The following is a 26682-nucleotide window of genomic DNA, read 5'->3' as shown; positions in this document are numbered from 1 at the left end:
ATGTCAGCTCTTGGGAGGCCGGGGCAGATGAGTGGAGAGTTTGAACCAGCTGGGCCTCCGTAGTGAGCTGAGGTCCACCAGGAGTGCTTGGGGAGACCCCAGGGCAAGCACAACAAATCACGAATACGTTCTTATGGTTACCCACTTGACTTTTTTAAAATGGGATTATAAAAACAAAGGGAGGAATAGCTTTAAATTCAGTTTAGCAACTTTTCTAAAATACTCTTTTCTTCTGGACATGTCCATCTCATTTTCCAGAAATACCAAAAAGCAGCTGGATCTAGCACCTGTTTCAGCAGGTCCAGATATTTGTTAGAGAAAGGGGACTAGATGCCAGTGTCTTTGTGCCTGGCCTGATGACAGCACAGTGGACTTGCAGAGAGATGGGGTGTAAGTCTGGGTCTTTTCTAACCTTCTGAAAACAAAGGAACTCACCCACACTGCTGATGGGCATCTTGACATCCGAGTTGAGAGTCGAGCCAGCAGGGACCTTGAAGGCAAAGTTGAGCGATATCATCATTGTAAAAGACAAGAAAGCTCAGCTTGGAGTGAGTGCTTCAACCACTCCCATATCCTGGATCATTTCCCTGGCTGGGCCAAACGATGCAGGCCACGCACACAGATTGTCATTGCTATCGGTTTCGATCTGTAGGGATGCTTTCCTGCTCCTTGCTCAAGCTATTAACCTTTTATTCCATGTTGTCCAAAGGAGAACAAAGTAATCACGATTCTCTCCAAATACTAAATCACCGAGACCTGCTCATTATCACGGCTGATTAGGTGTCAAAGACAAGTGTGTTGTAAAGGAGGGGGGGAGAGAGAGAGAGGGAGGGCAAGTGCAAAGAAATTGAACAGACGCCCAAACGGAAAGCAGGGACAGGGACAGCCTTTGGACTTGTCCTAACAAGGTCATTCGGCATGGATTTCTTCTCCCAGCACTGCCCTTGCAGCTGTTCTGGTCCTTAAATCCACAACATGTGACCAGCTGTGCCTGGAAGTTTTTGACATTGTGACCATTGCCTAGGAGTTTCTGACAAAAGTTTACACTAGAGTTTCAGGCCAGTGTACACACAGGGGAAGCAGGTGGCTTAATTAAAGTTCCCATCCTCTCGTTCCTCTTCGCCCAGTGTCCTCCCTGCCCGCTTCCAAACTTGCATCACGCCCCGCCCTCTAAACTCTGGCTGAAGTCATTTTATTAGCAAGCCAAGCTTGAGCCCCAGAAGCTGTATTACTTTCTCTGTACAATTAATACAGGATACACTGCAAAAACAAAAACAAATCAAATGTTCCCACATTTAAATGTTCCAAGAGAAAGACTCCCCAAAATGTTGCATTTTGTCCCTGTGTCTGCGAGTTTGACAATGGCTTCTGTTAGATGGTGGTAGACCAGTAGATCCTTTCCTGGCTTTGCACATTCGTGTGTGTGTGTGTGTGTGTGTGTGTGTGTGTGTGCCCCGCTCTGTGTGTGTGTTCTGAGGCTGTGAATGAGGAGTGGGTGGGGCGTTTCCTGCCCTTGCCATAATTAAATGGTTTGCCAATGAATTACATCAATGAAATCTGAGAATGAGATACGTATCCGGCGTTTCATATGCTGTTGGATTTGCATTGCCAGCTTTAATCATTACCTTGGGCAAACACAACTTGCCCCTTTTCTTCCCTAATTGCTGAATGGTACATGTCTCCCCACACCCTTGTTAGAAATGAACAGCCACCCGTTTTCTCTGTCCTTGGAGGTGGTTGGTCCGGGCGGGGGTGCCCTTCCGGTTGACGCTTAGCTAGATCTCACCTCTTTACTCAGTGGGTAGATTCAGAGGGAAGCGGTGTTCAGATATGATCTTGAATGTCACCTTTTGTAATTTTTGTTTTGTGTCAAATGTATGTTTCAGGATTACTTCACAGACTTAATCACTAACGAGAGCATTAATTACTTCAAAATGTCTAAGAGAATGTATCCCCATAGGCCCATTATGATGGTGATCAGCCACGCAGCGCCACACGGCCCTGAAGACTCCGCCCCACAGTTTTCAAAACTGTACCCCAATGCCTCCCAACACATGTGAGTAACAAAATTAACAATATACCCCGCCGAATTCGGCCCTTGCCTGTGCTCCCCAATTTATCCTCCTCTTCGACCTCTTGCTTTCCACTGTGTAGCCCCAAGGGGAAAATGCCAGCTCTGTGGTTTCAGAATGTGAGAACTGGGGTATAAGGCACCTGAGGGACAGGCAGAGCCACCAACCAGCCTTGCAGTGAGGGAGTGCTGGTGGTTCTGATTGGGTAACAGATCTCCGGGTCTGCCAGTAGCTAAATGAAGGGGCTCATAGCAGGGAAATGGGGCAGTTTCCACCTAGAGTTCCTTTCGGTGGTATACATGATATTCTGGGGTAGGACTTAATAGTACTAATAGAGTAGGCGCGTATTTTGCTTTTCATAGCCACAGTGCGGCCCCTGTCTGCTCTGGCTATAGAAACGGGCCTTTATTTTCTTTCCAGGGGAACACAGGAGCAGCTTGGCTGCAGATGTTCAATTAGGCTTGTGCAGCAGGCAACTGGAGTAGCTGGCCTGGGAGGCCCTCTCAGGTCACGGCTTTAAAATAACCTAATGTTTCATCCTTAGAGAAGGGGGTGGGGAGGCTCAGGGGAGGCCCTCGTGGCAAAGGGGAGCTGAGAGAGAAGAGAGCTCCAGTGTACTGATAATCCACCCTGGCCGAGGGTGGAAAAGCCTAGGTGCCTTGGCAGCAAAGAACACGATTTTGTTGTTGACTCTGTCAACACGGTTTCTCCCAACCTTCACGCCCAATATGCAGCCTTCCACACAGAGCAGCTGGTTCAAAAGGCGCCTTTATCACAAACCTAGGAGACTGGTTCATGATCTACCTGTGCTTAATGCCGACCCTGTCCGTCTCCCCCCATCCCCCCAACCCCTGGGTTCTAAGATCCCAGACAGAAAGAGCCTCAGGGAACTAGAAAAGTAACTGCTAATAAAATGCCAGGCATTGGGCATCCCCTGTGGAAGTTTTATTCTTGCTTAGTATCTTTCTATAACTGGCCTTCCTGAGTCACATGACGAAGACTAACAGGAGAGAGGTCAGAGTGACATAGAACAGGAAGCAAAGTGCTTCACTACTGAATGTGTCCAGGAGAATGCAAATACGAAGGAGACACACAAGACAGTTGCTCCAGCAAGGGGGAATCTGGTCTCTCTCCATGAACTGCTACTTTGGACTCAACTATATGGACAGAATCCTTCCCCTGTTACTGACCCTGCAGGCGGATTTATGAACGAACCCCTTAGCAGGTGGCTCCTTGGAGCAGCAGGCGCTCAGTGGGGGGCTTCTTCAGTAATGCCTTGAATTACTGAAGAATACCTTTCCCTCCCTTTTGAATCAGAGCTCTCTTAGGGTAGCCTCCTTTGTTGAATTAGCATTAGCACCATCCTATCCTAAGATGACTTTCTACAGTCTTATACCTTAAGGGACTTGTCAGAGAAGTGTTGATAAGATGCAGCATTTCGTGGTTCTTTAGAGGTCAGCCTGCCTTTGAAGCTTCAAGGCTAGGTCCTAAGCCTATATAAAAACCAGCCACACAAGACATCCAGTCAGCTAGGCCAAGTGTGCAGACAACCCTTGCACATGGAGAGGAGTCCAGTTGGAGTCTGGGGATGGGGGCTCTCAGCAGTAGTTTGGAAGAGTGAATTTTGGACCCTACACTGAAAACTACACTTGAAAAGATTAACCTGTTTCACAGCTGAAACAGGTTAAGGAATAACCAATGGGTATCCCTTAAAAACTAGTAACCTAGGACAGGGATCCAAATCCAGCTTGTGTTAATAAGGTCTTGCTGAAACACAGCCATGTTTATTCGAGATCCACCAAGCACGTGGAGCTGTGACGTGGTCTGTGAAACTTAAAAGATCTATAGCAAATTCTCCCAGACCCAAGTTTCACAGGGATAATGGGAAAGTGTCCAGCGAGTCACAGCACTAGCAGGGCCAGAGAGTCAAGCGTAGTATGACAGTTCCAGCACCACATAACATCAGACAAAAGCATCTGCATCTCTTGGAGGAATGAACCAACAGGCATTCGGAGAGGACCGAGAAGGACAGGGGGACTCTACAGCCGGGAAGATAGATGATTTCGGGGATAGAGTATAGCACAGTCAAGGACACATGTAAGAGAATCTAAAACAGTGGTTCTCAACCTGTGGGTCACAACCGGTTCAGCCAACTTCTATCTCCAAAAGTATTTACATTACTGTTCATAACAGTAGCAAGATTACAGTTATGAAGCTTCCTTTGCTGAATTAACATTAGCACATCCTATCCTAACAGAAGTGATTTTGCAGTTGGGGGAGGGGGGTCGCCACAACACTATAGTGAAAGGTTCAAAGTATTAGGAAGGTTGAGAATCACTGCTCTAAGACATGGCCTAGGCCCTAAAGAACAGGGTCCAAAGAGAGAAATAAGACAGAAAGTGTATAGGGAAATGGTTGAAGAATATTGGGAACCGCAGTGAGTCTGTATGTAAGTAGGGTAATGAGAACACGTGCGCTGACTTGGTCCTTTGTACACGGGAGAGGGTTGGGCTATTCCTTTATACTTCTGACAAGCCAGCGGTGCCCTTTGCATTGATCCAACAAAGCAAAGACCTCTGCAGACTTCCTCACCTGTCCTCCTTAAGGCCACAGGCAGTGTCTTCAGCCTTAGAGCCTGCAGGGGTAAGTGGAATTAAACATGGCACATTGATGTGATCTCAAAAGCAAGGCTTGACAGAGGTAGTAGAGGTCACATGAAGACATAGAAGCCACACTGATGGTGATCATTGTCATTGATATTTTCTATTAAGATCAGCCATATGCAAATGTCAATATGATTGACCCACAAATAGTATAATTTCATGCTGTCTAACTTAGGGTTTAAAAAGAGTCAATAGAGAAATAAGTCCTCACTTGCCCTGTGGTGGCAGGATAAATCCCTCGACACGCTAAGAACTCACTGCAATGGACCTCTCCACCTGGCCGTTCTAAAAAGAACAGATTCGGACTGTCATTTTTTCTACTTGTACATTTCTGCTCAGGACAGTTGCCAGGTGGGAGAACATTACCTGCCACAGGATATGAGCATGTGTGCAGTCATTGAGTGATTCTGCTTCTTTGCCACTAAGCCTTGGGTTTTGTGTGCCCAACACATAGTGATACCTCCAACAGGCCTTGAGTTCTTGGAGGCCTCCTTGCAAAGGTCTCCCTGGCTGCTGGGAGGAAACGGGGGTCAGAGTTCAGTCCTCCAACAGAATGAGTGGGACAAATTGAAGACAAGCTGCAGATGGTGGTGTGTGGAACTCCTGAATGGCTGGCTTCTTTAGTAAAAACATTAGCAATGCAGTCGAGCAATGGATGCAAGCAGTGAAGTGCTCTGCAGAAATATTTGGCAGGCCCTGTGGAAACTGCAGGAAGCTGAAGATTTCTCTAGTGGGGGAAGCTGGTCATGTGGACGTTTTGCTTCAGGTCTTCCTAGGTGGCCAAACATCACCCGATCCCTTTCATCCAGCCCTGGGCTGTGGCTATCTGACCCTCTTACACTGGAGAGAGTGGATCAGGTTTCCATGGTATTGGCTTCTTTGACAAAGAGAGAGGCCCATTCAGTATCTGCACACTGGCTTTACAAACTAAGGGAAGAGGTTATGCCTCCCAACTAAGAATAGGGGGGATTATCGCTCCCTTGTTCACATGGGGGTCCTGTTTAATCAGACGGTAGCTCAGCCTGTCTTGGCCTCCAAGAAATACAAGAAAGGCTCCAACACGGAAATCCGCATGAAAGTCTTATCATGAAACCCTTCACCATGCAAAGCCCCTACTAAGCTTTCGGGAAATACGGCTCCCCACCCTGCGGTAGTGTGCCCCTGCCACCCACCGCACCCCCATCAACTCTGGGAGTTGACTTGTAATTGTTCTGTTTCAATAGTTCATACAGAGAGAAAGAGAGAGGGAGTCACAAAGACTGGCACAGAGAGGAGGGGGAGAGAGGAGGGGGAGAGAGGAGGGGGAGAGAGGAGGGGGAGAGAGGAGGGGGAGAGAGGGGGGGAGCAAGCTGCTAATTGGAGCTGTAGAGAAGCCTCCCCTCTTGGAGCTGAAAGGGGCTCAGGCTTTAAGAGGACCCAGCACCCGCATGGAACAGGCTGTAACTGCAGCTCCAGGGTTAACGTCCCTTCTAGCCTCCGAGGGCACTGCACTCACAGGTACACACCCTACATAAATATACACGCAGAATTTAAAAAAGAAAAACTTTATAAAATGTTTTGGCCTGAAAAGAACTTGTATTCTTATCTCTTTCACATACACACAAAAAAGAATCCATAAAAGTTATGCATCTGAAGGTGGATTTTTTAAGTACTATGCAAATTTCCAGTGTGAGCAGAACTGTTCCCTTTTCTGTAAACCTACCCTGCTATTTCCACTTGAAGATGAGCCCAGGTGTCCCCAAATTCCTGAACTTAGTTGGCAGCATGGCTTCAGAGGAGCTGACGCGAGGCAGCCTGTGAATGCCTTCTCAGGCACAGACCAAAGCACCTCTCCTTGGTTCCTGGGGAAGGGAGCCTGGCTCTCCTATAGTTGTAAAATTATTTTCTGTTTACCAAGTGAATAACGCTGACCTCACCAGCTAGCTGACATGAAAGTATTTTTTCATGTACAGTACCAGAATTCTTCAAAAAATATTTTAAGAGTTCAAAGAGCAACTAGCAATTCTCTTAATTCTATAATTTTTCAAATTAAAAAAAATTAATTAAAGTCCCAGTTGTCTGCTTTCCTGAAAGCCTGAATGGCTTTGTTCAAGTGACATACGTAATTAGGGACAAAGTTAGAACCAGATGCCACTTTCCGTGCCCCAGCTGTTCCGCCCACTGGCCAGGCCAGGCCAGGTTCATGTCCAGCCACCATGGACATCCATGCATGGTTCCAATGAGCGTGTCTAGCACTATCCGACAAATCCCATTTTATTGTATGCCTATGATCAAAATCATTCGGTCTTACTCTGCACGTGTTCAAATGTTATCTGCCCACAAACTCAATTAAGTAAATTCCATTTTAATGAAGTTGATGGGGGGAAGGCTTGGGAGAGTAGGTCGAGTCCCCAGTGTGAGGCAGTGTTGGAAGATTGTAGAGTGGGCTTGTGTTCACTGTGCCCCGAGACCTACCCCACCTCTCACTGAACAATACTCCTCTCAGCATCTTTCTTTTGTTGATGTTTGCAACTAAAAAAAATGAAGAAAACAGATGTTCAACACATCAACAAAAGAAATATATTTTCCCTGGAATGACAGCAAAAACCGTCAAAATTCAAAAGGAAGCACAAATTTCATGATTCCCCAATATGAATTTAATATGCAACACATGCATTTCTCAAAGCTATTTCTTGTCTACTAAGAATCATTCTATCACTTAAAAAAAAAAAATCCACCAAAGAGAAAGGTGGCATTGTTGATTTTTCAGAATCCCTTTTCCTACTTTTAGTGAAAAAGTAACAGGGGAAAGAGACTCAAACCCAGTAGAAAATTGGCATCTTGTTGAAGATTGAACTTTTCTGGGCGATGAGGTGTGTGCGTGTGGTGCAGTCCTGAGCAACACACCCACAAAAGGCAGACTAGACAAAGCCGTTCACTAGGAAGCCTCAGGAGGAAAATACAAAGCTTCTCAGCCCAGGAACAGTCAGTGGAGCGCGCGTTCCCCAGACAAGATCTGTTTGAAATCTTCATTCCACAGGCAGAAACTGTTTCCAAGCTGAGGACAGTGATACTTCTGGGGTGTTTTTTGCTTTGTTTAGTATTGAAAGAACAGAAACTCAAAAAGCAGTGATGTGATCCTTTGTGACAATTTTAAAGTGACAATCAGTGATGGCGGCTTTACTGTGATACATCTAAGGAGCATAGACTGATATTCAGTAATTCCTCAGTAGACAGGAAAATACTTTCAATTGGGCGAAAGGTTAATGATGGGAGGATTCCCTTTCCACAGGGAAAACAGCTCACCTGTTCTTGTCACAGCTGGGGTGGGGACCTCTGTGCCTGGGAGCGTGGGTCAGTGTGAGGCCACAGAGGGAACAGTGGCCTAGAGCTGCTAGCCTATGCACTCAGCCAAAGAGGAACAGGGCGCCCAGGTGAGCTCTCCTGGCTCACAGGAGTAAAACGTGTAAACAAGTGTTTCTACTGGGTAAACAAGAGTAGAAAGTGACCCCGAAGCTGTGTTCAAGAGTCACAGAAGTCTCTCAACCCTCACAAGAACCCCTAGAGAGTCATTATCCCTATGGTACAGATGAAGAAACTGAGGCATTACCCCAGCCCCCCTCCTCAAAGACCTGCCCAGAATCATGTCTTAGCACATCAAAACTGGGAAAAAGAATGAGATCTGACTCCCAAGCATTTAAGACAATGGAAGAGAGCTTTCTGTTGTAAAGAGTGTCCTTCTTTCAGTGATGCTGTCCCAGAGACAGCTCCAGGCCCTCTTTGAGAGGCTGAAGTCAGGTCCTTAGGCAAGCAAGCCTTAATTATCACTGGGGGACAGAAGGCTGCATCTTCAAGGAATTTGGCAGACCTCAGCAGGAGGCAACCACAGTCTTTGGCAAAAGATTGCTTTTCAACGCTGTTGTCAATTGCAGCAACCCAGACCTTCCACCTGCAGGTCTCTGAACAGCTGCTGTTCTTGTGGGGGGTGGGGGGGGGTGGAGCAGCGGCTGTCCGTCTTCCTTTAAAAAGCAAATGTGTGCCCCCAGAGCCCTGATCCCTGCTGGGATCCCACCTGGAATGTCCTCTTATAAGCTAGAGGTCATCTCCCATATTGAGAAAGTCAGAAAACTACAGGGGGAGGGTGGACAACGTTGACAACAGGCTCTGAACTCTCCCTTTTAATATAAGCCAGATTTAACATATGTCATTTGGTAAATCCAGGAGTCCAATTTGAGGCTTGTAATTTGCTGCAAGTTTCCCAGCTCCTCAAAGTGAGGTGGGGCCGCACCAAGCACATCAAGGTAACTGGTGGAAGATGTAATTTGCCCACGTGAGCCTGCATGTCGGTTCCCTATTGTAATTTTTATTTGCGTTGAGGTTTTGTGGTTTTAAAAAAGTCAACTAGATTTATTTTTAAATTAAGCCGACCTAACTTCAAAGGCCGTGAGGGAAGGACGGTATTATGCAGAAACCCTGTGTAATCTCTTACAGCTGTATTCCCTTTGGGGCCACAATTGGTAAAAGGCCAGGAGACCTTTCCTGACCAAAGTGCTGTCTTGCTCTGACCCCATACTCCCCACCACCACCAAACCCCCTCCCCTGGGCCCCAGCACATGGGTGCAAAACCTCTGCTTGGGAATTTTCGAGCCTCTCTGCCTTTCTCAGGTTCTTAACCTAATCCTGTCTGTACTGCAGCATGCTGCATAGATTATGGAAAAAGCAGACTCCATCTTTCCCCTGCACCCACTTCCCAGTGTTGCCTTTTCTAGAAAAGAGGAATCCTTTCAGGTCAAAAATTGGGACCATTTGGCTCCAGAATCATCTATCTGTCAGGCAGCAAACTTGAAATGTTGAAAGTTTCTCTTTGCCTTAGTCTTTAAAAGGATGAGAAAAAAAAATGGGAAGGGATGGTTCATTTGAAAAGAACGGCAGATGGTTCTCAGAGACTTTAGTTTAATGTTACAGGACTATTTTGACCTAGATATTTACATGAAAAGAATTTGCTTACTGAGTTGTGGAAGCCGGAGGGGAACCCTTGCACTGCACTCACACATGCACAAATCCAGGGCTGCTGCTTGCTCTTTAGTTGTTCCTTTAGTGGGAACTCGTGTTCTCTACCTTTGGCAATGGTGTCTCCAGAGCTTAACCAGGTAGCAAGATCATGTCTGCTCTCACTGACCATGAACAACTATCTGAATAGACTCCTCTGGCAGGAGAAAATGTGAGAATCAGGTGCCATTTCTGTGGCTCGGTGTGCATAGGAACATCCCCAGATACAGCCATGCAAGTGTAGTAGTATAGGCAGTTCCGTGCGACAGAAACTGCATGGTACTTGAAGTCTCCTGAAATTACCTGGTTGACCGGGACTGTTTCCAGGCTCCCCACCAGACTTCCGTCCCAAAAACCTTCAACTGTAGACTTCTGTCCTGCAAACAGAGACAGGTAAACCAATTCCCAACACAGATGGTGGCTTGCTCTGGGAGACTGGCTATTTGTAAATCTGTGGTCTACATTAAAAGCACTCTCAGATGGAGGGAGCTTCTCTTATGTATCCCTATGTTCACGTGAGCTGTGGGACCCAAGCTTGATTCTGCCCTCTCCGTTCAACTGTGTGACTTGTTTACTTGCCTTGGTTTTCACATATGTAAAATGGGGATGATGAACCTGTTAACCAAAAAAACTGAGACAGTCAAAGTTGTTAGAATATATAAAAATAAGCTAGATGCTACTTTACGGTAAACACTCCCTCTGTGAGTTTGTAACAGCATGTGGGAAAGGCTTCAATGAATGCATGACAGTGTCTCGCTTCAGCAGCATGTGATGGTGGCATCTAATGGAAATTAGGGAAGACTTTGATGAGAAAGTGGCCATTTTGAGTTTCCAGGGCTCTGTAGCTGATAACCATTGATGTATGCAAACACCCCTCCCCCGGCTGTAGGTGTGGCTAGCCTATTCCATAGTTAACAGAACCCTTGGCCTCTAGCCCTATTGATTTCTCTATGAGGCAAGTATTTTATTGGTAAATGTGTAAATGGAAGACTCTGCCTTGGTTATAATCCCAGCAAATACAATTGAATTAATGGTTTTAACCAACAACATGAACAAAGAACAAATCTCATGACAGCTGACAGCGTGTAAGTAAACAATAAGATTGTCTTAAGAGAGTCAAGAGAAAAACACATGTTGAGATTGTGGTCACCATCATCCCACTAATGTGCAGGTGGCTTTAACAGGGTAATTAGCAATAAACACATCAGGAGCTGACGTCACCTCACAACATTGCTTTCTGCATTTCTATGCTATCTGAAAATCTGAAATAAGCGTCTTCATCTTCATGTGTCACTTACACATTGTATTCATAGAACCCAAATGAACTTGAAGTAATTCCACGTGCAGCCTGAGTATTATCTGCGTGTGCATGCTGCAGAGTTCGTGTACCGTTTGGAATGGTGAAGACGATAGTTTCACAAACTCAGAGTTCTCAAGATGGTTGGGAGAAAAACGCTTCGGCAGCGACTAAATTGTCTTTCAGAAGTGATTATGTACAACCTTTAACTCGAAATATTTCCCAAAATGACTACGTTTTTCTTGTTTTTAAAAAAAAAGTGTGTATGACGATGACTTTCTGCATGTTTTCAGAACTCCAAGCTATAACTATGCACCGAACATGGACAAACACTGGATCATGCAGTACACAGGACCCATGCTGCCTATCCACATGGAGTTTACCAACGTGCTCCAGCGCAAACGACTCCAGACTCTGATGTCAGTCGACGACTCTGTTGAGAGGGTAAGGCCCCACCCTGAGGCCCCACCCCATCCACTGGATGCCCTCCCATAGGCCCACTCCCATGCACCCCGCTACTGTCTCCTAATCCTGTGAGACCACATCCTCACTCCTGTCCCTTTATCCTGTTTCTTCAAGTTTGGTTCTTAAAGAGCCAGTGGCAAAGGCCAGAAAATTAAATCAACTATCACAAATCAAAGTCCATACCCTCAAAAGCTTTGGAAATTAAATTACGTCAGTGACTAGAGAGGGTTTTATATAAGGCAATAGAGAGTAGTGGTGACTGTGGTAAAATAAAATAAAGGACCCTGCCTAATGCAAACAGCGGCCACTCTAATGCAGTTATCTCTGCAGTATGAAAATGAAAACCAAGTATGATGGAATTTCCTGGCTGTTTAACAAAGGCTGGGTCTGCCCAGATGGGGTCTTCTCTACCCTTTCGGTTAAGGAGAAGAGAGATATGTTAAAATTTGCTTTAATCAAAGATATTCAAAGTGAAAAATCTACTGAGTTTGTTGGGAGATGTGTTTTCATGACTTGTTTTGCTGTTTGCCTTTTTAGCAAACAGGAAACAAACCCTGTAAGCAGAATGTTCTAGACAAATAAAATACAATTTGACTGTAGTGCTGGATATTTCCCACCAGGATCATATGCATTGCAAAACTGTGGATAATGTCTTTGTCTGCTAGTCTCACTAAAGCAACACTTGGCTTTTGAAAAAATGCTGAGAGTTGGGCATGGTGATGTTTGTCTTTAATCTCAGCACTTGGGAGGCAGAGGCAGGTAGAGCACTGTGAGTTCAAGGCTAGCCTGGTCTACATAGGGAGTTTTAGGCCAGCCAGGGCCTTTTCTTTAAAGAGGGAAAGAGAAGGGCTTTGGGGAGGTCGAGGCAGTACTCCAGTCGCCTCACTGTGCCGGGGTCGCCCCTGGTGTCTTGCAGCTGTACAGCATGCTTGTGGAGACGGGGGAGCTGGACAACACTTATATCATCTACACTGCGGACCACGGCTACCACATCGGACAGTTTGGGCTGGTCAAGGGGAAATCCATGCCGTACGACTTTGACATCCGTGTGCCTTTCTTCATTCGCGGTCCCAGCATAGAACCCGGGTCGATGTAAGTACTTCTCTGCGAGTGGAGCTGTCATGGCTCCTGGACTAGTAAGATAATGTAGGTCTTCATTCATCCAGAACTATATGGCTTGGTGATTTACTGTGGCTGCCACCTAGTAACTAAACTATACTGCTTAAGAGAAGGAAATGATAACAGTAACAGCATCTGACTCCCTCAAACTGAGACTGTGTCCCTTCTGTCCTCCGTATGTGGCCAGGATGTGCTCTTGGAGAGCTCCATCTTGAATTGGAAGTGCAGTGTCACTTCTTATGAAGCCCAATGTTACCTTCTTAGCTTTTAATTTTTGAAAAGAAAATTAAGGGTTAAAATGCCTGATGGGTTTTTTTTTTAATGTATTTTATTGATATGAGTGTACTATAACTGTCTTCAGACACACCAGAAGAGGGCATCAGATTCCATTATAGATGGTTGTGAGCCATCATGTGGCTGCTGGGAATTGAACTCGAAACCTCTGGAAGGGTAGTCAGTGCTTTTAACCGCTGAGCATCTCTGCAGCCCCTAAAGAGACTGGAGCCTTAATCCAGTGCCTTAGACTGCTGGGGCACGCTTTTGTTTTCAGAGAAAAGAGACATAAATGAGTTGTTCTTGTCCCTTTCTCCACCGGTCACCTCATCCAAGCCGCAGGCATCCATGCCCTTTCTCTACAATCTCAACTTGCTTTTTAGGAAACAGACAATGTGTATAGAGAACTATGGAAATGGCAGGAGACAGAATCGGAAGGGAATTTCCAAACAGCATCCTCCATGGACTCAGGCAAAACCAAGAAGCCGGGCAGGCAGAATGAGGATGTGTCTGAGAATCCTCCGTGATGGAGGCGGCCCTGGCGCCCAGAGCCCAGGATTCTGAATCTCATGTCTAAGGTCTCACCTGCTGCTGTGTTGAGCTTATTCTGGGATGAGCTGATGAGAGGAAGAAGGTTCTTTGAAGAAGGTTTTCTGTCCATTCAGATCACTAGAGGAACGAGGGCTAATGGAATATATATTACATGAAAGCAGACAGGAGAATATTAGAGCACCAGGGAGGGAGGAGAGAGGGGTTAGGATGGGGACATCAGAAAAGTAATGCAAAAATATCCTAATGAGACCCATCTCTTTGTATGCTAACTTAAAATTAATTTAAAAAATTCATTACAAACTGTCTGAGACTAGTTCTGTCCGTAGTTAGCTTTGTACATTGAAGGTCTTAGTCATGAGGCAAACTAAAAGCTATAAAACTGGTTTCTTACAATATTAACTTTACAGCTTTAGTGCAAGAAGAAATCTGGATTATCACATTTTAGAAAACATGCATCACACACACTCATTATTAAAAATAATAATGAAAATATTAAACGCATCATGTACCAATACACATCCTGCCTGGCTGTGTGTTCGAGGCACAGCAGCTAAGGTCATCTCTCCAGCTCTGCCCCACCTTGAAAGCTGGCTGTGTCAGTGCCCTCTACCACTCACCCCTCCCTGGAGCAGATAAGAGGGCAGAGAGGCTTGCAGGCCAATGAACCACGGCTGGTCTCTGGGGAAAGCAGCTCCGTAGCCATTTGCTACCTGCTTTAGGTCTAAGCTGGAACCATCTGTCTCCTTACAGAGTCCCACAGATTGTTCTGAACATTGACCTAGCTCCTACCATTTTGGATATTGCTGGTCTTGATGCTCCTCCTGATGTGGATGGCAAATCTGTCCTCAAACTTCTAGACTTGGAAAGGCCAGGTAACAGGTACGTCAATATGTCTTCTGTCAGCCAGCCCCCCAAGCTCCAGCCAGCCAGTGCCCAAGGTCAGCCAGTACTGAAAACCATGGAGGTAAAATAAGATTTCCCAGGAGGATTCCTGCAGGCTGAGCCTTTCTCCGCCGTTTATGAATTGAACGTTGATGGAGATGCAGCTGTGGTCAGTGGGAAGTGGGAGGTGTTTTTTAAAATAAGCTGTTAGCATGAATCCATTTGGGAAAACATTCAGATGCTAACAGTAAATATTATTATTTTGCTTTCAGGTTTCGGACAAACAAGAAGGCCAAAATCTGGCGTGATACATTCCTAGTGGAAAGAGGGTAATTATTGGTTCCTGGGGCACTTCTGGGAACCAGTCCTAGTGGGCAGCTCTTCCTGCTTCGTGTTTTTTACACTTCATATTTTGGTTTAGTAAGCACAGTGATTTCACAAGACCAATTGCAAGTTTGATTTTATTATTTTATTTGATTATATTTATAAGTTTTGTGTGTGTGTGTGCACGCATATGTATACATAGCACATATATGAAGGTCAAAGGATACGTTCCACGAGTCAGTTCTCTCCTTTTATCATAGGTTCTAGGGATCAAACTCACCTTCAGTCATGCTTGGCAAGTGCTTTCACCCGCTGAGCCCTGGCTCTGTAGTTTGAATCACTGTTTATCTATTCATTGCCCGTCAACAGTGATTACTACTACAGTAGAAGTAGGAAGAATGTTGTTGCTGGGCAGTGGTGGCGCATGCCTTTAATCCCAGCACTTGGGAGGCAGAGACAAGCAGATTTCTGAGTTCAAGGCCAGCCTGGTCTACAGAGTGAGTTCCAGGACAGCCAGGGCTATACAGAGAAACCGTGTCTCAAAAAACCAAAAAAAAAAAAAAAGAATGTTGTCATAGACGGGAGTGGAGCTTGCCTCTCCATGGATATAAAATCCCCGTGGCACTCCTCAGTCTGAGCTCTTAACAAGTTGCATGACTTTCTCAGCCATCCCTACCCTGCTTGCTGTCCATTTCCTTCCATTCTTTTCATACTATTAACTTTTATACATTACCAGTATTGTGGTGGCTTCCATGGTCACTTCATGCCTGCTTTGTGGTGATACTCATTGCTTTGTTTTTCTCTTTGTGTAAGTTGAGAGGAAGCGAGGCATGAATACAATTACTTATTTACAAAGAGGATCTTGAAGGGTGTTGTGATTTGATTTTGGTTTTACAAGATAAGGTTTCTCTGTTGTAATCCTGTCTCTCTTGGAACTCATTCCTTCTGTATTCCAGGCTGTTCTTGAACTCACAGAGATCTGCTTGCCCCCCCCACCCCCACCCTGTCCCCTGCCCCCACCCTGTCCCCAGCCCCCACTCCTGCCCCTGCCCTCACCCCTCACCCCTCACCCCTGCCCGCCTCTGGCTCTCTGCCTCACAAGGTGCTGGGATTAAAGTCATGCCACTGCCACCCCTCAAACCTTGAGTATTTTAATCACATTCTGGGAAGAGTGACAGCTCCTCTGCTGACTTCCACGGATTCACAGCACCCAGCCTGTAATGCTCACAAGGACTCAGGCTGCGTGGGTCTCCTTCAGGTAGTTGCAGAGTGTATCTTGTTGTGTGAAGGAGTGCAGAGTTGCTGTGCCAGAGAAGGAGGCCGTGTGGGAAGGAGGTAATCAGGTGGTAATCTTCAGTAAGACGTTTTCCCCTTTCTGTCAAAGGAAATTTTTACGAAAGAAGGAGGAGCCCAGCAAGAATATCCAACAGTCAAACCACTTGCCCAAATATGAGAGGGTCAAGGAACTGTGCCAGCAGGCCAGATACCAGACAGCCTGTGAGCAGCCCGGGCAGGTGAGTGCGGCAGATACTCTCTCTGGCCTCCTGTGCTGCCGTCACCGAGGTAAACCGGGGTAAACCGAGGTAAACCGTACTCAGGCATTTGTGTGCCCCATGGTCTCCACGTGGTCATGAGGGCAAACACAGAGACATCTCTGCACCTGCAGATCTGTCTATCTAAGAAGACGAGATAGCTTCTCGTCACTACCTAGGCACCCTCTTGTTAACAAAGATGGGTCTCAGAGGTCAGCTATGCCAGAGGCACTGGCTCCAACAGAGTAGGTCACTGAGCTGTGTTCTAAAGAGCTAGGTGGCTGCTGAGCCTCCCAGCGGTGAGCCACTCTTGGTGACACGATGGGACCTTCCATCCCTAGCGGAATGGAGAGGCCATCTAACCACACGCACGGTGGGGTCTGAAAAAGGAAAACAAAAACCAGAGCTGAAAGAGAAAAAATAGTCTGTTTCCTTCTAGCTCACAAAGCTTTTGATATCAGCTGTAATTATGAAATCTAGGCTCAGCCAGCATACCAGCTGTTGTCAGTGAGAATGGAAAACACTATATGATGGATTTACACCCTGTAAAACAGAAGCAGGTAGATCTCTGTGAGTTCCACGCCAGCCAGGGCTATGTGGTGAGAACGTTGTCTCAAAAAATGAACAAAAAAAAAAAAAAAAAAAACCAAAAAAAACCCACACACACACAAAGAAAGAGAGGGGGTTGGAAGAAGGGGAAGAAGAAAGGCAGGTGGCCACTAACAACTTTAAAGACTCTTCAGTTGGAATCTGTGCCAACTAAAAGAAAATCTAAACAGACTAAAGGAAAATTCCATGTGCCAATGAAAAAGTACAGAACGAAATCAACATGACAGAAAAAAAGGAGAAAGTAAAGGAAGGGAGGAAGGAAGGAGGGAGGGAAGGAAAGAAGGAGGGAGGGAAGGAAGGAAGGAGGGAGGGAAGGAAGGAAGGAGGGAGGGAGGGAAGGAAGGAGGGAGGGAAGGAAGGAAGGAAAGAAGGAAGGAGGGAGGGAGGGAAAGAAGGAAGGAAGGAGGGAGGGAAGGAAGGAAGGAGGAAGGGAGGGAGGGAAGGTAGGAAGGAAGGAAGGAGGGAAGGAAGGAGGGAGAGAGAGAGGGAGGGAGGGAGGGAAGAAGGGGGGAAAAGACAGCCCAGTTGTTGCTGGTTTTGGCTCACTGTGGAGGTTGTGTACACCTGCTGACCATAACCTGTGATGTTTCTAGTGTGTATTAATGGAAGTCCCCATCTTACATCAGAAAATGTTTCAAATTCTTGAAAGTCAGGAATTATTTAATTACAAAACACAGACAGACCAAGGCGCTGGAGGGAGGGCTCAGTAGTAAAGAGTGAATACTGTTCTTTCAGAGGACCCAAGTTCAGTTCCCAGCACCCATGCTGGGCAGCTCTTAGTGGGTCTGACGCCTCTGACCTAAAACACTACACTGAAGTGCACACACCCACTCACAGACGTGTGCATGTGCACATCATTAAAGATTAAAAATTTAAACTTAAAAAATAAAAAAGTAAAATAATTAGTAATAATAATAAACTTATCTTGCCTTCCAAGGTAAGTTACCTTAGTTTAAGACTTTTAATCCAATGGGGATTTTTTTCCTATTACTAACCTGAGCATATCAGGGCTCATAAGCACTGATCTACCAACCGGAGAGCATGCACGAGTGAACCTAGGCCCTCCACACATATGTAACAGCTGTGCAGCTGGGGCTTCACCTGGGGCTCCTCAAGTAGGAGCAGGGCTGGCCCTGACCGCATTGCCTGTCCTTGGGTCCCTTCCCCTAACTGGGCTGCCTTGTCTAGCCTCAATGCAAAAAGATGCGCCTAATCTTACTGCAAGTTGACATGCCAAGGCTGGTTGGTAGCCATGGGAGGCCTCCCCTTTTCTGGAGGGGAGGAGGGCTGGGGGGATGGGAAGCTGCAATCAGGATGTAAAATAAATAAATAATAAAAAACAGAGAACAAAACCAAACAACAAAAAAATGAAACTTCTCTGACCCTTAGATATCCCGGTAGTTATCCAACATTATCTATCCATTCAGTTTGAGAAATGGGCCACTTAGGTTAGTATCTAATGCCTCCACCACGTGCTCCTGCAGTTCAAGGTCCCCACAGACTTGTAACCAACGACGTGCTCCCTTGCCTCTCGCTTTCTTGTTTGTAGAGGTAGAGTATGAAGGGGGGGGTTTCAGGAGTGGAGTCAGACATGCAGGATTCTAGCCAGCCTTGAGTTCAGTGTGTCACAGAAAAGCTTAGACCATTTATTACATAGGAACTCAAAGTCTTTAAATATCTCTCATGGACACTATCCAATATTACTATGAAGAAACCTGAGGATTCTTTGGTAGCTTATTGACAGTTTGTAGAAGCTAGCCTCAACTGGCTAGTGTACTTTATTTGGAAGTGGGAAACGGAAGGTACTGTTTAGTGTGCCTTCTGCAAATTGCTAAGCTCGGTAGGATATGAGCCCTCTAAGTGGTGCACAAGATGTCGATTTGGGAGCCAGACATGCTGCTTACCTACTTACCAGTCTACCATTCTAAATGTCTCCATCTGGCTTGTGCCGAAACCTCAGTCTATGCCCTAGAGGGCAGATGGGACATACCACAATCATGCTATGTTGCCATACGTCTCACCCTTGCCCACTGCACGGTAATGATATTAAAAACCTAATTCTGTTTATTCATAGTTTTCCAAACTTGATTTGCTACTATAAAATATTTCTCCCTAGGATTGTCTTCTGTTGCTTTCTATGTACAACAGTCTGAACTTAGATCTGCACAGATGGATATCTCAGAAGGTCAGAGCTTGCCTGTTTTAGAAACACCCCCAACTAGTGGAACGAAGAATTAGGCTATGCTTCAATGGTGAACTTTTCCCTTTAGAAATTCTTTACGTTGGGCAGAAGCAGGCTCTAGAAGATAGGAAGTGAGGGAATATCTTGCTGCCTCAACATTGTTGTCCCGGTGGTACCCGTGAGTAATTCCTGGGATCTCACGTTCCTCGAGTGTGGTCCCTGAGACAGCGCGATCAGTCTCGGGCTCCCCGGGGCTTGTCCCTTGACCCCTGATTAGGTCCAGGGTGGGTGGGAACAGGGTGGGGGAAGAGCCTGGCAGTCTCTGTGCACAAGTCTTCAGGACCTACTGGGTGCACTTGTCTTCAGGGCCTACTGGTACTGTGCGCGCGCACACAGTCTTTCAAGAATCTAAGAGTGCCAAGGAAGTTTTCCAAGCTGATCAGCTCTTCTGTGGCCTTGTGTTCTGTGGAGGCCTGATAGTCCCCTGTTCCCCTTTCTGTCGCATTACAATCTTCTGTCGGAAGATTTCTGAAGACAGTATCTCTGACTTCAAAGAAACAGAAAAGAGGTTGTGTTGCTCGGCCCGAGTGACGACGACTCAGTTGTAAACTCATGCTGCAGACAGCGTGTTTGGATCCATTCTTCTAGTTAAGACTGAGTGTTGAGCCAAACGCTTCACGCCCACCAGGCACATGCGCCACCAGCCGAGCTCCTGCAGCCTGGACATGCGCACGGGGCCCTCCTCCTCGGGCCAAGGGTAACAGCCTTCAGCCTCACGTCTGACATTTTGTGGGGATGCTGAGCGCTGTCAGCGCTATTCTCTTCATTCAATCCCCAGAGAGAGTGGGTACCCCAGCACCCTGCCCCCATCCTTACTGGTCACCTGGGTAGTTATGGTGAACTCGTGAAGCAGCATAAGTAAAGGGAAAAAGAACGGAGAGTAAAAAGTTTGGGTTGGTTATGGTACCCGCTACTTCCTGGCTGTGTGTCCTGGACAGTTTACATTCTCCCAGGCTCTTCTGTGTCTAGAATGGTGAGTGTTGACATGTGTCAGGTGAAAAATCGTGCGTTTTCTGCGTAAGTGTGAAAGTGTCTGGGAGAGATTCCCTCAGGGACCTCTGCTGTGCCCGGGGCTCTCGCTGCTGTGCCCGGGGCTCTCGATGATGTGCCCGGAGTTCTCACTGCTATGCCCGGGGTTCTCACTGCTGTGCCCGGGGCTCTCACTGCTGTGCCCGGGGCTCTTGATGCTGTGCCCGGGGTTCTTACTGCTGTGCCCGGGGCTCTCGATACTGTGCCCGGGGCTCTCACTGCTGTTTGTGCTTCTACGAAGCAAACGGGATAAAACCGACTGGAGCCTCAGACACTTGGCATGAGTCCTTGACTGCACAGAACCACCAGCAGGGATAAATTATGACAACATGGACATATGTGTTTGCATTGCTTCCATGTTGCTGCATTAATCCGAGACAAGGTGTGAATTCCCACCACCTTCTCCGCTAGGAATTCTGCCCCAAGCACATTTGTATGCCCACATTCTCCTACCTTGCAAACACATGCACACTCCTGTGCGAAATCTGAAGGTGACATTTGGTTTCTGTTGCACATTGTTCTCACAGGGGAGAGTTCTGAAAGCTAAACAAACAAAAGAATCAGAGAAGGGTCCTTCTATCTCAACATCCCAAGGGTCCAAACTACAAACATGTGCCGCCACACCTACACACACTACCACACCCACAACACAGCCACACTCCCCACTTACTGCTGCACCCCGACGCACTGCTACACACCTACATGCACTGCCACACCCTCAGCCCCTTGTGCCTTTGGTTTCAGGATTTGTGTGTGTGGTTTCACAAACCTTGGGAATGAGCTACTGTCTACACATCCTTGGCCAAGTCACTTAACTGTACTCCGTCTCAGTGACTTTGAAGTGTAGGCACAGCTGAGCCAGCCACAGAGGTCACAGATTTATGTGTGACGGGTACCTGGACTGACGCCTTGGCCCTGGCAAGCACCACACGGATGCTTTCAGCTGTTGGTCTGCTGAGCGTTCTCCCTGAGCTGGAGTGCTGTTCCCCACTCTCAGTATTGCCTTATACAGAGGACTGTCTGCATGGAAATTTCTCGCTTCCGTTTCTCCTTGCTTTCTCCCTCTCCTCTTTCCCCATCCCTCCCAACTCATCTCAAAACAGCGGGAGCGAAATCTCCTTGGTAAATGACTCTAATGAACGTTTCTGAGAAATTGTGTCACTGGCTTGAGCTAAGTCACGGTTTGGACAGGGTCTTTCTCTTGCTGGCGTTCAGTTTGAAGCCTCAGGGCACTGCCACCAGCAGGTTGTCAGTTCTGTGACGCTCACACTGGGCTAAAAGCTGATCTACATTGTCACCACACGTCACCGAATATGACTTGACCTGTGTCACGATACATATGAAGACACGCGTTGGAGAATTGGCTTGTGTATATAAACAACACCAAGCTTTCATCTTGTCCCTGGACGACAGCAGATATTTGAAAAAAGAAACCAAAGCCCTTTTTTTGCTTATTTGAGTCTCAATCGAGCAAGCATATACTGAGGTGTGAATCCAGGCATGCGCAAGCAATCCGAGGACTCTATGAGTAGAAACTATTACAATTACCTAGTGATTACTCCAGGAAGAAGTAACAGGAGTCATAACATAGCTAACTATTGTGCTAGGCCTTCCATGCCTAATTCACGTGCAGGGAGACTGGGGCTCAGAAGGAAAAGTCAACTGACTGAAACAGAACTGCAAATCTAAGTTCAAACCAAGATCCGTGTGAATCAAGGCCATGGACCTCCCTGGCATGATAGCCCACTCCTGCCAGAGCCAGCCTTTGAGAACCTGGGATAGGAAGGTGACTAAGTTCAGGAGTTCAAGAGTATTTGGGGGTACACATTAAAGTCTTGTCTTTTATATACATATGTGGCCAGTGTGCCGGCTCAGTGAGTGAAAAAACCTGCTACCCTTCCCCACAGCCCAGTTCAGTCCCAGAAACCAATTCCTACAAGCTATCCTCTGACCTCCAGACAAGTTCTATGGCATGTACACACACACACACACAAAACACCACATTGAATCAATTTTAAATGGAAAATATAGTCACAGTTTTTGCCACAAAATAATAATTGCTATATTCCAGACTTTCTAACGGGAAATGCGTTTTCCAGTGACCAGATAAGCTCTTTTTGAAATCAGTTCCGCCAGCACGATCCTGGCTTGAGGCACTTCATCTTCTCTTTAGGACCCAAAGCACTCAATAATTTTTATAAAACATATAGAGAGAGAATCAGGTACTATTTTACCAGATATAAAGCCTGGAAGAAATCTGAGGTTCTGTTTGCTCAATGACATTGAGTTAGGAGCAAAAGACAATTAAAAGTGAGTTTTCAGACACCCAACGGAACATTCAACTCTATTGAAAATGGCCACGGCTCATGGAGTTCATGTTACTTCCACCTGTGTTAGGAATGAAGCCATAGCAACGGCCTAGCTGAGTACAGCTCCCTCTCTGGAGAGCTTTCCCCCACCCCCCCACTCCCCCACCACCACCACCACCACCCCCCACCCCCAGCTGTGTGTTTCCATTCTCTCCTGGACCGACCCAGCTCCCTCACACTGGGTCAGGGTGACAGGAACATGTGACTCCCAGTCTCTCTAACTTGGAACTTTCTGTCCAACAACTCTGATATGTAATGAAAATACTCCTTAAGGCTGGGCAAACTGTAGGTGAATGAGCAGAGAGCCCACTGCTCAGTGGTTAGGACTGCCTGACTCAGTCCACGTGAGCGGCTCCTGTGTTAGGCACCGCTGGCAGGGGAGGTCTAGACGACAGTGAATGAAAATGTTTTCAAGATGTATGTGATGCTTTTTCCATTTGATTCTCCCCATGTAGCTGCGCACAGTGCCAAAATACCCAGGCTGCCTTCTTCACTGGGTGTTATTCACACGCAGGCAAAGAGTCCTCAACCTGAACTTGTGATTACCAAACTTGATGATGCTCCACTGAGATAACTTTAGAGGACAATTCGGGATCATGACACATGGTCCTGGCCCCCCAATTCCAAGCCAGTGTAGTTGCAGAGGTTAATAACAATGAAGAGAGGAATTTAACAAATAATTGTGTCTAGTACATTGCTGATTATAAGTATCAAGAATGCTTTGGGGGGTGTGTGTGATGAATTATTGACACAAACTTACCAGTCAGAAACAAACTGAGAATTGAAGTGGTCTAACTCTGGAAAGCAGGGGAGAAGTATGGATGGCTGGGACAGATGCTGACGGGCTGGCGTAGTGATGGGCTGATTACCAAGGAGCCTCAGGAGTAGGTCAGAGCTGGCCGGCAGCCATGTGTCTGTGGGGATGTGGGGACTCTGTGTCCCATCAGTCAGCGCCTCAGCCGAGTTCGAGCTGGGCCTCGCAGAAGAGCCGAGAGGCAAACACCTTCTTTTGACTGTTACACAGCTTGCAGTCTTCATTTAAGGCTAACTCTCTTAAAAGTTCCTTTTCTCTGATATTTTACCTATAAATTCTTCTGGTGAAGCCCCACTTTTAGTGGCAGCTGTTTCAAGGTTTTATTGCAGTCATAAGAATTGTAGTGATAAGAAACACTAAAGTGATAATTTTGTTCCATTAAAATTCCTGGTATGCTTGCCCTGGGATGATTCCCTAAGCCTCTGGCTAATTACTCTATGTATTGGTGTCTGTGACTTTTTCAGATGGTCTGTGGTGGAGAAGACAATTGACATTTTTGTCAATGGATATTGCCTTATCCAAATGTATATGTAGATGGATATATATATATATAGCTGTGTTTTGTGTACATAGAAGTGTGTGTGTGTGTGTGTACATACATTTGATACATGCAGATATATATGTGTGTTTGGCTTTGTGTGATACATTGTCTGCTCTAGAAACAATATCGTACATTAAGATTCTCCAACTCACTCCTCAGGAAGGAATTCCTATTCCATTTTCACAGGAAATCCACGAGGAATTTGGCTTACAGCTAAATGGGCTAGATTCCAAATAGGCGGTCACTGGAAAACCTATGCACACCGTCGTGTTCTAGAAGGTTCTACTTGCACCATCAGCTCTCTAAGCCCAAAAGAAAAATGAAAGGCAGAAGACCTTTAATGTGTGTGGCTGAGAAACCTTCAGAAAGTGTGTACCACAGTCCTGGGCTTCAGACATCACTATTTGGCCAGGTGTGGTGGTATTCACCGGCAGCCCCAGTTGCAGGAGGGTGAGGCAGGAGGATCATTTGAAGCCAGGAGCTGAGGCCAACCAAGTCTCAGAAGCGATTCTGCTTGTGCCAGAGATGGTGTGACTTGGAATCACAGACAGACCTTGCCTTTTCTGTGTGGCCGATGCTGGAGTGCTCCTCTGGCTGGCACTTGGCTGTGAATGGAGTCCCTGCCCTCTCCCTCTGCTCCCCCGGCCCTCGCGTTTGCACGTGCTGGCTGTGGAGACTTCCCAGAAGGATGGCTGCATCTTAAACCATTTGGATTTAAGACAGAAACGCACACTGAATCGCTATCCCCAAATTTTCCAACTATGAAAAATTCTCTCTTTTGGCAGTACCCACCAACAATAAGAATTCTGCATGGTGCGGAGTTAGTTCATAGTGAAAGTGTCAGCTTTGGAGAACTTCCTTTTCAAGCTCAGCGATTGTCCCTCTGTGTGCCACCAACCCCGCCTACAACTTGCTGACTTTTGCTTTACATGCAGAATCCCAGAGGAGCAGACACTGAGGCGAAGACTCAATCACTTGTCCAGTGACAGGACAGGGAGCTAGGCAAGCTACTTCCTATAAACAGAGCAACCTCCTGACTCCCAGGAGTGCAGGTCACAGTTTTCATCCTGCCAGAATCATTTTCGAACCAGCTACATCTGCACATTTTTAGACACATCTTTCCTTGTACACAAACCCCAAATGTCTCTATTGAGACTTAAATATTTTCCTTCTGCTGATTTCCCCAGCAAAGTTTCCAACGGTAAAGAAGCCGGTGAAAAACATCAGAATCACGTAGGATTCTAATTACAAGTGCCAGTATCTAATCAAAGTTGGGCCTAAACAAATTTATTTCACATTTTCCTTTCTTTATTTGAGGTAGAGTCTTACAAACCAAGCAGCCTCCAGACTTACAATCCTCCTGCTTCAGCTTCTTGAATGCTGTGAACACAGGCATCAGCTACCCGATTTGTTGGTGTGTGTGTGTGTGTGTGTGTGTGTGTGCACCACTTGTGTGCCTGGTATTTAGAGAGGACGGACTGTTGGATTCCCTGGGACTGGAGGTCCTGTGGATGGGAGCCGCCTGGTCCAGATGGTGCCGGGCACTGAACCCGACTGCTCTAGAAGAGCAGGCGCTCAGTCACTGAGCCCTCCTCCAGCCTCCTTCATCCTCTGCAGTGAGCTCCTCACACTGCTGGGGCCTGTGCTGCCCTTTCCTGGCTGACGTGGTGGTTGGCTACTTTTTCTCCAGCAACCTGCTCTTTTGTGTGAAGACCTTGAAGGAAGTTCAAGGCAAAGTCTGAAAAGAGACAAACATGGCATGGCTTGAAAATAATCATTCGGAAGCACCAGAGATGTGGAGGGCTCAGGTGGGACCATACAGTGAATTCGAGATACTCAGGGCGAGGGTGTAGAAAGCCCCCCAGTGCTGCTCTGATAATTAAACATATAACACAGGCATGCAGCTCGCTTGATGAGAATGGATGGTAACCGCAGACCCCTCGTTCACGGTGAAGGCTCGTGTATGATTCATCTGCTGACAGAGCCATCGCATTCCTTCATTAGAGATCTGTGCTTCCTAGACACCTCCTAGTGGTATTGGCTTACCAGAGAGGAGATAGGAGACCTTCATAGACAGTACTAGCGTGGGTATTCCTTTTTACACATGACTTTTTTGGGTTTTGAGAGAGGTTTTCTCTGTGTAGCTCTGACTGTTCTGAAACTTTCTCTGTAGACTGATCTGGCCTTGTGCTAGGATTAAAGGCATGTACCACCAAGACAAGACTTATGTTAAGACATCTGAACATATGTGTGGCGCAGACAGCATAGCTCTTTAGAGCACAAATATATTGCACTAACCTCAGTTTAGAAACCTATGCATTGAAATGCACATAATAGTAGCCCACAGGTGACACTTGTGTATGGGGCGGGGAGAAGAAAAGGATATATTTAACTGTGCTAGTCCTTATCCCGATCACTCTGTTGTCCTGCCAACGTAGCTTCAAATGAAGGCCAGCCTTCTTCCTACTGACCAATGAGAACTTCAAGGCTTGTAAGAGAGAAACTGAAAAGTAAAGATGTTACTGGGGCTTCAGAATGGAGAGGGGCTTCTGAGAGGCCTCCAGGGGTGAAGAGACATTGCTGGAATCAGAACTGTAAACTTGCTGCGTTCCCACAGCTGTGGACAAAACAGAAACTAGGAACCCCAATGCCACCCCCACCCTTGGCTAGCACATTTTCTGGGAAGGGGGACTGCCTCTCCCCGGGGTGCGCCGCATGCTGCAGTTGGGCTGAGTTTGTGGGAGAAGAAGGAAAATCAAAAGAAAGTCCGATGAATTTGCCAGTGTCCAGGATACCCAGTTGGCTCTGCCTGTAATGGCCTCAAATTAAATTCCTCTCTGTCCCACTCCTCTGCCACTGTGCCCAGGCTCA

General features: G+C 46.6%; 1 protein-coding gene across 4 annotated transcripts in view; it reads left to right on the top strand.

The window, feature by feature from the left end:
- The window catches only part of Sulf1 (sulfatase 1), a 158016-nt gene that overhangs the window by 106542 nt on the left and 24792 nt on the right, over positions 1–26682 (top strand). For all 4 annotated transcript variants that reach the window (XM_052175946.1, XM_052175947.1, XM_052175949.1 and 1 more), the window contains exons 7-12: positions 1887–2056; positions 11354–11504; positions 12442–12617; positions 14220–14348; positions 14624–14680; positions 16060–16189. In XM_052175946.1, the coding sequence (XP_052031906.1) occupies positions 1887–2056; positions 11354–11504; positions 12442–12617; positions 14220–14348; positions 14624–14680; positions 16060–16189 (813 nt within the window). The remainder of the gene's footprint in view (positions 1–1886; positions 2057–11353; positions 11505–12441; positions 12618–14219; positions 14349–14623; positions 14681–16059; positions 16190–26682) is intronic.

Source organism: Apodemus sylvaticus, chromosome 3 (genome assembly GCF_947179515.1).
Source record: "Apodemus sylvaticus chromosome 3, mApoSyl1.1, whole genome shotgun sequence".
NCBI lineage: Eukaryota > Metazoa > Chordata > Mammalia > Rodentia > Muridae > Apodemus > Apodemus sylvaticus.
The sequence above is the reverse complement of the archived record's forward strand: the minus strand, read 5'-3'. Positions and strand labels throughout refer to the sequence as shown.